The 12,605-nt window shown below is 33.2% G+C and overlaps 1 protein-coding gene across 1 annotated transcript; it reads right to left on the reverse strand.

The window, feature by feature from the left end:
- Positions 1–3,537: 3,537 nt before the first annotated feature.
- LOC128484033 (CD109 antigen-like) lies at positions 3,538–11,948 on the reverse strand. The gene is given in 15 exon segments (XM_053460353.1): positions 3,538–4,015; positions 4,670–4,772; positions 5,264–5,414; positions 5,970–6,106; positions 6,217–6,282; positions 6,385–6,540; positions 7,046–7,277; positions 8,021–8,102; positions 8,461–8,637; positions 8,855–8,931; positions 8,933–8,979; positions 9,188–9,406; positions 10,150–10,263; positions 10,456–10,573; positions 11,887–11,948. Coding segments are annotated over 15 exon segments (1,941 nt in total). The 3' UTR covers positions 3,538–3,815.
- Between the last annotated feature and the right edge of the window lie 657 nt (positions 11,949–12,605).

Genomic DNA, 12,605 nt, shown 5'->3' on the forward strand with positions numbered 1-12,605 from the left:
AGAGGTTTTCCCCTACCTCTGTTGGACTCATAGAGTAAGATGCAGAATAACAAATGTCTTAAAGTCTCTTCTCTATTGTAATTTCATCTGAAAGCTTGTGTGACTTTACATATATCTCTATGAGTTGACCCTCTGAGGTATCACTAACCTCTACACAGTATAAACCAAGGAAAAAATAACATCACCTACATGTAATAATTATGTCAAAACGTAGAAAAGGGTGCTCAATAAATAGTGAAAGATAATTATTCTGGTTGTTAGCAATATTATAATGGCCTTTTTAAAATGATCCCTTTTAAATTATTTAACCATGCCAGATAAAAAACTAATAATATAGTGGTTTCTATGTGAAGAAAACTTCTGAAATTGAACAGTAGAATTTTCCTGAACAGACTGGCACCAAACCTGTTGTCATGAAAAATGTTGACATTCAAGTATCTGCAGTATCAGAACAGAGGCTCTCCTGGAAATTAAGAACCAGCTAAACCACTTTTTTAAATATTTCTGGGAAAAAAGGTTAGAGTATTCAAGTGCTCCTTCTTCAAATGAAACTGCAAGGTGTGGTTTCCTAGTAAATACTATTATTTCTCCCATACCTGACTATGCAAAAAAAATAGGCAGCATGTGTAGCAAAGATTAAAAAATACTGCAACATCTTCAGAAGTTCAGAACTTCAGGCTAGAGCCCTGCACGGGACTGTTTTTTTTTTTATCCATGCCCGCCCGTCCCTGGTGCCGCCTGCTTCCGCCTGCCCCCGCAGCCTTTTCCTGAACGGATACCCAACTGACACCAAACCTATGTCATGCAAAATGTCGAGATTCAAGTATCTCAGCACAGAGGCTCCTGTGGAAATTAAGAACCAGCTAAACCACTTTTTTAAATATTTCTGGGAAAAAAGTATTCAAGTGCTCCTTCAAATAAAACTGCAAGGTTCGTAGTAAATACTAGTATCAGCTATCTGTTTCCAAATCTTAACTTACTTTTTTTCTACTTCCCAGAACTCAATTGTATTTCTGTTTGTATTTCCAAAACAAGGACATCCAAAGCCACTTAGCACAATAGAGGTTAGTTTCTTCTTTGGGATATTTACAGGAAATAGAACTCTACTACAATCCAGAACTCACTTATATGTAACATTGCATGTGTCTTACATTTATTAGGGGGGTTATTTACAAAATTTCAGTCTGCATAATTAATAAATACGATTTGTTGAAGATGACCTGATTAACTGAACTACTGAACTAAAAAATCTATTAAAATGTCTAACTTCTAAATCCATTTCCAATCATTGTCTGGTCCTACATAGTAGCTTCTAGTCAATGGACAGAATATATTTATATATTAAGAGAGATAAGAATGAGAGAGGATGTACTACTAAATAAATATTTGATAAATTCCTCTCTTTCAAGAATATAGCTCTTACCATGAGGATTTTTCCTGTTAAACCTAACGTGTTCAGGTAAATTTGAATCTGTTTATAAATTATTATAATGCACTTTTTATAATCCCCTATTATCCACTATTATATTCCACCCATAATCCTTATTATACCCATATTCTTAACAGAAACAGGTCAAGTATGTTACTTAGCATGTGTAACCATAATATTCCACCCATAATCCCAATGTAAAAAAATATTATACCCATATTCTTATCAGAAACAGGTCAAATATGTTATGTAGCATGTGTAACCATAATATTCCACCCATAATCCCAATGCAAAAAATTATTATACCCATATTCTTATCAGAAACAGGTCAAATATGTTATGTAGCATGTGTAACCATAATATTCCACCCATAATCCCAATGTAAAAAATTATTATACCCATATTCTTATCAGAAACAGGTCAAATATGTTACGTAGCATGTGTAACCATAATATTCCACCCATAATCCCCATGTAAAAAAATATTATACCCATATTCTTATCAGAAACAGGTCAAATATGTTCCTTGGCATGTGTAACTATAATATTCCGCCCATAATCCCCATGTTAAAAAAATATACGCATATTCTTATCAGAAACGGGTCAAATGTGTTATTTAGCATTTGTACCTATAATAATCCAACCATAATCTCTATGTAAAAATATTATACCCAAAGTCTTATCAGAAACAGGTCAAATATGTTACTTAGCGTGTGTATCCATAATATTCCACCCATAATCCCCATATATAAAAATATTTATAACCATATTGTTATCAGAAACATATCAACTATGTTACTTAGCATGTGTATCCATAATATTCCACCCATAATCCCCATGTTTATGTAAAATGTGGTGTTTGCACATACATGTACCATATTAAATCAATATTTTGATTTAATAACATTTTTCTATTATTTCTATAGAATTTACTATGATTCCGTTATAAAACTGTATATATTTCAGCAAGTGAGTAGTTAAACATTTGCCGCTTCTTTTTGCAATTTAGTAGTTGCAACTTAGTATCAAGAACTACAGAAAAGAACATATTTTGCTTTACCATGTATGAGTGTAAAACGTGTACTGACACCTAGTGATAGTGATGAGCATTGCAGCCAATCATCCCAATATGCTGTTTAGTACCTCCCGATAATCATGCTTTTAAGTAACAACTAAAGAAATACGTGATTCATTTCTACATTGACTAAACATTAACTATTTATGTATCCTAAGCAAAAAAAAAAAGGCTATTTCATTTATTCCTCAGGGTGGAATAATAATAAAGCAACGCAGAAACCCTTAGGATACTATTTTTACTTTTCATTGTAATGGTGTATCTGTGAATAGTTTGGGAAACATGACAATTAAGTATTCCAGGCAAAACCTCATACAATTAAAACATTATTTCTGTGAATGTTTTGGGCATGAAACATTTAGGCATAGGGATTTGAAATTGTGGACAATTTGGCTGGTTTTTGGTAAATGTATTAGCTTAGTGATTTTTTTGAAAGACTATATATTACGATTGTGAGATCTGCAGGAACAGGTACATACACTTGCTTCTAAAGTGTTATATGATATGATGTAAGTTAAAAGCTTCGAAACCTGTATATGTTGCTGTAATAAAAGTAATTATAATAAAAATATGTACACTGATGCCCTATGATGTGAGATATGGAGTGATTTTATGTATATATTAGTAATTATATGTTAAAATATAAAAAATGTATAATTGTATATGACAATACTTTCTAAACACAGGTCTTGTTTTTCTGTCTGTACTTGTTCATATAAAATGTCTGGACAAAACATATTTTAAGCTCCAGAAACAATAATCACAATAATCAGAAATATATATTTATTAAGAAATAAAAAATAAATTTTTGTCATACTTTCAACATTCACAAAGTCTCTTTAAAGCATGATCCCGAACTGTGGCACATTGCAGTTTAAAGCTGTGAAACATATTTCTGTATATTAGACTAGTTTCCATAATAGCTCAAAAAATATAACTAAATTAAGGATGTTTCTATATTACACTCCAACTATATACAAACAAAGCAGACACAAATGATCACAATAAACACACTACAGAAGTTTAATAAACAAATTACAAAATAGATTGCTGTAGAAAACAACCGTGTCTTCCATGTTTCATTTAAAAAAATACATATAACAGTTTTAGTGGTATCTTGCAATTCAAATTGTATCCTTACCCATTCTTTTATGTAATAAATAAATGAATACAAGCATAACACAATTGTGTTTTATCTTGAAGTAATACATTTATTTATATTCTGAAACGTTGAATGTTGCTTTTATATATTTTTAAACCCAATATGCTGTTAGATTATAACAAGTTCCAAAAAGAAAATGCTAATCATTAATTAATATGATGAAAGCAGCAAAATATAATATATGCTCAGTATAAAGAATAAAAGGAAGTGGAATGACAGTGAATTAGCGTTGCTTTGTTGGGGCTTTACCAACACATTCGATTTACAAAGAGTGCAGTTCAGTCCGCAGAAGTCACAAAAGGAAACTCTTTTCATCATCAGAGAATTATAAGAGCTTGTTGCTGTGTTTGCTGGAAAAAAAGGAATTCATAAGTAAGATGCTAACCTCGTTAGTAGATGCTACTAAATACCATTCACTCAGCAACAGAGGTTAAATCCTGTTTTACCAATTGTCGTTTCATTTAAGGCGTTGCACATACTAAGGGTTAATAACTCTATTGTATCACCTTCAAGGAAGAGCTAAAAGTTTATATTCTCTTGTGAAGACTGAACCAGCTTTGTAGATTCATTAGTGCAATCACAGAATCTGCCAGCGTTCAGTATAAGCAATGCTTATTAATTGCTGTATATAACAAAGGCAGATTCCCATAAGGCATGCTAAGCATTTCAGATTTGTATGATGCTGCTAGAGGCAAATGGGGCCATAACAGAAACCCAACCCACCTGTTTTATATATGCCAATGTAAAACCATACTCTTCCTATGATATCGCTTAACTTTAACATTTTTGGAGTAAAGGGACATCATTAGGCTTTGTGTCATGGTACCCTTGGAATGTAAATTTTGCATTGCTAGTGGGGTTCCTAATTCTACTGGTGGTTGATACATTGAACATCGTTGCTTCAGTTTAACAGTTCAGTGTTAAATGTTATTTTCTAAAACTATATTTCACAAAATAAATTAATAAACCAAAAACTAAAGAATGCTGTAACATTCAATACTTACTTGGGTTGTAATAATCCACAATTTTAATGACTGCGTCCTTAGAACTAGCAACATAAGCAACACGAATCATTGGAATGGATACACATAACTGGGTTTTGGTCACCTAAAAAAAAAAAAAAAAAAAGAAATCCGCTAAACATTAAAGCATCCTGCATTTTCATTTCTTCAACAACATTATAAGTCTATACAATACACATTTCTCCTATTACTTTGCTAATACGAATATCATTTTAATATATGTGGCTAAACAATTAGAGAAGAATTTTTATTATGCAGATGCAGACATAGTAGCATTTCCAATGCTCTGTACAAGAATATCTGACCATATTAATGGCTTATAAGTGGCAAAAGATGTTAAGAGTTTCTAAGTACCTAACAGAGTATTAGAACCAAAATCAAAATCTAGAATAATTTAAGTACTCGAAAACCAGATTGTTTGAATGGATTGAATGTTAGCAGTTTAGCTTTTTTTCAAATGTGTGACCATGGTTGAATTTCTAAACTCCTCAAAATTGTAATAATTATTGAAAGGTCTATAATGTACTGTTATTATTACTAATGTTATTGTTTTATTAATTAATTGATTCAACATACCGAATCATAGTAAAGGTAAACTTTGTCATCCTTTTTCTCCACCAACTTAAGGGATCCTTGTAGAAGAATTCCTGCTGGGTCCAATGTAAATCCACTAAGAAATCCAACGTCCAACAGGGCCATTCCGCTTTCATTCCCAAGGCCTTGGTAGCTTTAGAAATGCAATATTACAGTAAGTAAGCAATACAAATGTGTTAGAAAATATTTAGTGTAGTTTATGCAGTTTATGAAATAAACCCTGTTAAACTTACACAAATACATAAAAAAATGTCAATTCTACTAACTTTCCCACTAAAAGGAACCATGGGGATGTTTCCATTAGCACCTAGAGAAACTGTTTGAAAAGCTTCATGTGTAACAAGCCAAATCTTTGCATGCAGACACACCGAAGACTGTCTAAATCTGCATGTCATTAGTTGATAAATTAATTAGTAATGCATTTGCTTCAGTAAAAAATTCACTAAGCTTATTAATGGCTATAAATGTATTTAATGATTAAACTACACATTTCTGTAAAGATGTGGATATTCAGTGTGAGCTCAAAAATACACCGTCTCACATAATGCTTCTTTTGAAATGTGATTCAGTATTCAGTGTATATTGTGTTCGGTGTGTGTATATTTGGATGTTGTGCGTAGGTGGCTGAAATATACATGAGGATTGCAGCTACATTCAACATACATATTATAGGAAGTAGACCTTTTACCTTGTGCATATATTCACATAGAGTCGATAAATGTTGTTTTTGTCTTCATTAACTATTACATCTAACTTGAATGCTTCTGAGCTAAGTGCTCTTCTCTTACGTGCGGATGATACTCTCTGGTTATAATTGACATTGAGCTGTAAAACAGAATAGTATATGTAAACAAAAAACTATTTATCATTAACATGTTGACACAAAGTTACGTCTTTTGTCAACATTAATACATGTGAGTGTAATGCATTAATACCTGGAAAATCACTAGTCCTCTTCCAGCTGCAGTAACATTGATTGTTAGTGGTTGGGAAACCGCAATCTGATATAAAAAACAAAAAAACATCATGAGAATTTGGTTTACTGATTTATGTGGAATCCTCCCAATCTTAAAGAAATACGGTGTCATGTACATGGAATTTACCTGCTGACTTTGTAAAAGCAGAATATTTCCACTGTTGATCTGAAATGTTTTTGGCACAAATGAACCTGGACCGGTAATTGTTATGGTTAAAGAAGTTTCCATCGTTTGTACCGCAACCATAAACTGCGATAAAGCCTGCAGAGCCACTATTGTATCCTGGAAAAAGAAAACATGTCACATGACTCAAGGGGACGAAGTCTTTATAGGAAAAAAATTACAATTTATTCTTCTAATAACCAAATGATTATTAAAGCAAAATTGTGTATTGAAAAGCAGAGTAGGTGAACAGGAAAGAATAATGGATTAATACAGAGGATGAATGGTAAGGCGTGGCAAGGGGCAATTGTTTGCCAGAGGTGTTCTAATTCAAAGATTTTGTGCTAATTACAGAATATTTTTTTCTTTTTATGTTTGACTTGTGATTCTAAGTACATCAACTAGGGGGTGTTGAGACTTCAGGCCGTATTTATGAGCCTGAGTTTGACTGACAAATGTTTTTTCTGGGCACTGCACTACAAGGCTAATTTACTTGGTGTTAAAAAAAGTAGCAATATTTTATTAGGAAATATTTTATTAAAATTACCATCACAATATGTCTAAACTTTCTTAATTAGTATATTAAGTGTCTGGTTGTAAAAGCAGATTTACTTATCATACTCACCCTATATCCCTCATCTTCAATGAGTGAGGTAAGTATGTAGGCAGTAAGAGTGATGGGACCATTTAACCCACCCTGGAGCTCAGAATGAATAACACGCCCAGGTTCTGAGAATACACCAGTGTTCATATCCTGGTACTGAACCAACCATTCTACGGTTTGGGTTAAAATGTCTGGGCTTATATAAATAAATGGCCAAGCTTGAAGGAAGCATCGAAGCACAAATGCTGAAAGCCTAAAAATTGGGGAAAAAAATGAGTGTGTGTTAAATAAATAGCAAAACGGAGGTATATGTGAGACAATTTCCTATGCTTGTCACATATGATTGACAAACTGTATATCTCAATATTACATTTTTTAAAGTAGTTTGTTTGAATAATATTTCAAAATTCTATTGGAATAGTAAGATTTTGCATTAAGAACACTTTCTGACTATATTGCAGACAAAAGTAACTGCATATCAGCAATAAGGTTGACCTTTTAACACTAGAAATGTCAATGATTATATTTTAATGAACATATAACAATTGACAATTTGAAATCAGTTAAAAATATATATTACAAACATATAGCATGTAAATCTAGACAAATTTAGGGTAAAATGCAAATAAATCAATGAACTACATAAACTACATAAACTCCATACAGGTGAATAATGATTGTTATGACGCATCTGAGACAATTGTTTTGTAATTATTGGAATTGCCATTTTACTGAATGCAGAATTACTTTAAATAAATAAGAAATTGAGGCGATTTCAGACTTATTTACTCACTCAGCAACTACATAACAAATTCTTTTTTTTCTAATCTTTTGAAACATCTAGTTGTGTAAAAAAGTTTTAGGTACTTGGTAACAATAACAACTGACTGTACAGTATTCATTTCATAAGTAGTTGTGACATGTTTCGAAGGTGAGATAGGCAATAAGTTACTTTGGCACTGGTGCTGAAAACATGTTAAGTGTTAAATTTCTTACCAAGTACTTCCAGAAGCATCATTGTTTCCAAAAGCACTAAATGAGCCATCGTCTCGCCTATATGTTAATTCCTTTTGATAACCTGAATAAAGAAAAAAACATTTAAACTCTGCAATTATTATCGTACTGTTGTAAACTTTTAAATATATTAATATATCCTATGGAGACAGTACAAATGGTACAATATATGTGTAATAAATGTCTAGAGCTACATAGAATACTTATCAGTTCTTTAATTAGTAACAATCTAAATACTAGAATTCCTGATAGAATGAATGCTACTTTAAAGATAAATGGGTAACTTAGATAAAAGTCAAAAGTCTACATTCATAGCATAGATGTGAATGGGTTTTATTTCCTGTATTGTATTGTGAGCCCATGTAAACTTCCTGGCATATCAAGTATTTATCCCTAACCCTTTAATTAAAGCGTCTATTCACCTAGTAACATGTGGATTATGGCCCGCTCTCTAATATTCTCCGTTATCTGTTTGGTCGCCATTAAATATTGAAGAACATAGATGTTTGGTGCAAAGTTAATCATATTCTGCTCCCCACAGCCATATGGCATCTGGATCAGAGATTCAAGACTTTCTATAGATGGTCCAAGAAGATCTCCTGTTGAAATTTTGAGAACACATAGCACAGTGTGTCAAATTGATCTTAGTTTTTACATACCTTTGTAATTGTAAATAAAAACAAATTTCACATTGTATAATAGTTGACAAAGAAAACCCATATTGGCAATTTATTTATATAATAAACATAAATAACCATGAAATAAAATAATAAAATAATAAAAATAATAAAAATTTAATATAATATAAATTCTTACCAACAGCCGTGACAAATGCTTCCTCACTCCCTTGTACAACATCTGAAGGAAAGGTGAATGATAATTTTTGTGTCGGCCAATCGAAATAATACCGACTCGGAATAGAACTGCTTCACTCCTTCAGCCTAAAATAAATGCAAAATATATGACTTTTAATATTGCGTCACTATTACATTAAATTGACGACATTCAGCGACTATATTATTTTATCACAGTGGACATACACACACGTTGAGGATGACAAATGCCCTGTACATACGTAAGCACCATGTAGGAGTTTACATTTCTTTGTACTCTATTACCAAATGAAACAAATGAGCTGATGTGACGTACCTTTACAAATATATTCTTGGTTACACTATCTGAAGCAGCAGAGGAAGTTGCTTTCACTGTAAATGAGATCTGACCCAGTTGTTTTGGCTTTACTGGGAACAGAACATTCTTGGTATCCTGACTGGGAACGGTCACTTTCCTCTGACCAGCTACAGTACTGGCATCATAATTTAGTGCAATAATTTCAAATGAGTCATTATCTTCCAGTTTAACTGTGACCTGAAAATAGAAAATGATATAAAAATATCCAAAATATAACATTTGTTTTATAAGGATAATGTCACCAATGAGACATTAATGAGAGATACTAGCAAATACAGGGAGAATGTTCCAAGTTATAATGCCTTTACCATCACAATTAAGCAATTTGTACAGAACAATCATAAGTTGCCTCATTATTAAGCAATCAAACACCCTTTCCATTCATTCATTGTTAACCCAATCAAAATCGATTTAGCCCTTTATCTACTTACATTACACTATTTTTATATCATGGAAGAATCATTTCATGGTTAGCAATTTATTTATAACAAAACAGCATGTGTGTCTAGGTGGGTCTTAAAAAGTCACCACAATTCATTAAAGCACAAGTTTGACCATAGTGGTGCACTGGTGTCCCAACCAAACCATTTGTCTAGCAGTCAGACCACCAGCATCAATTCTTTACATGCTCCTACGTGCCTCTTAAAGAACCCAGATCCACCTCGAGTAACTCTAATTACAACTATATCATCCACAGCCTCATGTCCAACATCCATTAGAGTATTTTATCGGCTAGGGCAGATTTGCTGGCATGTCATGAGCTGTTTGTGGTGTTGCAGCTTCAGTCCAATATTTCCAAACTGATCACAGTGAACATTTCACATTTCTATAATTACTTGTGTGATTATTACCAAATTATCAATATACAAATTTTCACGTAAAGTGTTTAGTTCGTATGTGTTAATTTTAAAAATACATACCTCTTGGTTTTCGGCTAAATAATTAAACAGTGTAGCTTCCAGGACTAACTGTTCACCCATGATTACAGAGTATGGGAGATTTAGTGAAATAAAGAAGGGCCGGATTACTTCTAGCTGGAAAAAGACAAGAAAACATATATTAAAATGAGAAATTAAATGGCTGAGTTTCTGAAACAAAATCCTTAAATACCTCTTCTCTTGGAGTAGGTATATTTGGAAGTGCAAATAAATATACCATTTAGTGCTCCTCTGGACACTGTGTTTCACATTATGCTGGAATTAAGATTAGAATAAATTATATATTACCTGAATGGGTTCCTCTATCAGTTGTAGTCCAAGTCTATCAGAAATAACAAAACCACTGGCCACCCAAGTAGTGTTTCTTTGTGGGGCAGTTACTTCAAGAGTGGTAGTGCCACCCGAGCTGCAAATAAGAATACATATAATTGTATATACATACTGATACATATATAATGATATATATATGCCATATATATAACAGGCTATATGACTAAAAGTATGTGGCACCCGACCGTCACACCAATATGAGCTTGTTGGAAATTCCATTAAAAAACCATTGGTCATTAATATGGAGTCAGCCTCCCTTTGCAGCTCTAACAGCCTCCACTCATTTAGAAAGGATTTCCACATAATTGTGTCTGTGGTAATTTGTGCCCGTTTAGACAAAAGAGCATTTGTGAAGTCAAGAATTGATGTTGGGTGAGGAAGCCTGGCTCGCAATCAGTATTCCAATTAATCCCAAAAGTGTTCAAAGGGTCTAAAGTCAGGGCTCTGTGTAGTCCATTGCTGGAGCAGTACAAACTGTTGCCTCAAAGTTCGAAGCGTACAATTGTCTAAAATGTCTTTGTATGCTGAAGCATTAACATTACTCTTTACTGGAACTAAAATGCCTAACCCAAACCCTGAAGAACAGCCCCAGACAATTATCCCTCCTCCACCAAACATTAGAATATGCGTTCTCCTGGCATATGCCAAATCCAGATTCGCCCATCAAACATCCAAATGGTGAAGGGTGATTCATCACTCCAGAGAACACATTTCCACTGCTCCATCATCCACACTACTTTAAATGAAGCTTGGCATTGCGCATACTTTGGCTTGTGTGCAGCTTCTTGGCCATGAAAACCCATTTCATGAAGATCCCAGCACACGGACCTTGTGCTAATGCTGCTTCCAGAGGTAGTTTGGAACTCTGTAGTGGGTTATGCTACAGAGGACAGGTGATTCTACGCACTTCAGCACACGGCAGCCCAAATATCTAAATGTGCATGGTCTACCACTGTTGTTACTCCTAGACGCTTCCACTTCACAATGATAGCACTCACAGCTGACTGGCACAGGTCTAGCAGGGCAGACGCTTCACAGAAAAGGTGGCATCCTATGACAGTGCCACGTTTAAAGTTACTGCGCTTGTCGGTACGATCCATGTCTATGGAGATGACATGCCTATGTGCTTGATTTTAAACAAGCAATGTATGTGTCTGAAACACCTAATTTCAATAATTAGGAGGGATGTTCACATACTTTTGATCATATAATGTGTGTGTGTATATATATATATATATATATATATATATATATATATATAATATATATAGTTTTGATCTCATAAAGTAGCTAAAATATCAAAAGTAAAATATGTTTAAAGTATCAAATATGAAACAATAGTTTAGCAGAAATTATCACTGGGAAAAATGATTATTTTTACAAACATACATGTCGTTGTCAAGCCAAAGCCATGTCTCAGGATAAAATGTCGGCAAAGTCAAGCGTTCCATTGCAGGTTCTTTTATGTAACAATTATATATACTGATATATTTATAGAGTTGCTATCTCTGCATGGGTTGCATGAAAATAATAAGTGCATAAGTGGCCTTATCACCATACAAACCAATAGATCCTCAGGAAAAATAATTTCCATAGTTTTAAGACCACATGAATTAGATCATGCTGTGCAAAAACATGGCAAGTTTTTTTTTCCAAAAGATCACTGTTCTTCAATAAAAAAGAAAGCACATCTTACATTTTTGAGAATTTTTGCTTACATTATATCTAGCATACAAATACAAAAACACACAAAACAATGGAAAATACTATATTTAATTCTGTATTAAACTAAATTACTCACCTTGAAAGACATTGCCAGCTCTTATAACTACTAAATCACTTAGATCCGAAGCCATAACCTAGTGTGGAGAAAATTATTTAAAAAAGTTACATTATGCATTTCTGTAAATTATGATCACTACAAAAGATTAAGATTTTTCAGACAATATTTATATATTAGTTCACTTATAAAATGGCACCATCAGCTGTGGGACTCAAACTCTCATTTAAAGGATGACAGGATCATAAGCGGTATCACCACATTTCTACCATAAAGTGAGGAGTCTTTTCAACGTGCTATATTCCTCTAGTCTTTTGTTTTGCATGCA

The sequence above is a fragment of the Spea bombifrons genome, chromosome 3 (genome assembly GCF_027358695.1).
Source record: "Spea bombifrons isolate aSpeBom1 chromosome 3, aSpeBom1.2.pri, whole genome shotgun sequence".
In the NCBI taxonomy this organism is placed as follows: domain Eukaryota; kingdom Metazoa; phylum Chordata; class Amphibia; order Anura; family Pelobatidae; genus Spea; species Spea bombifrons.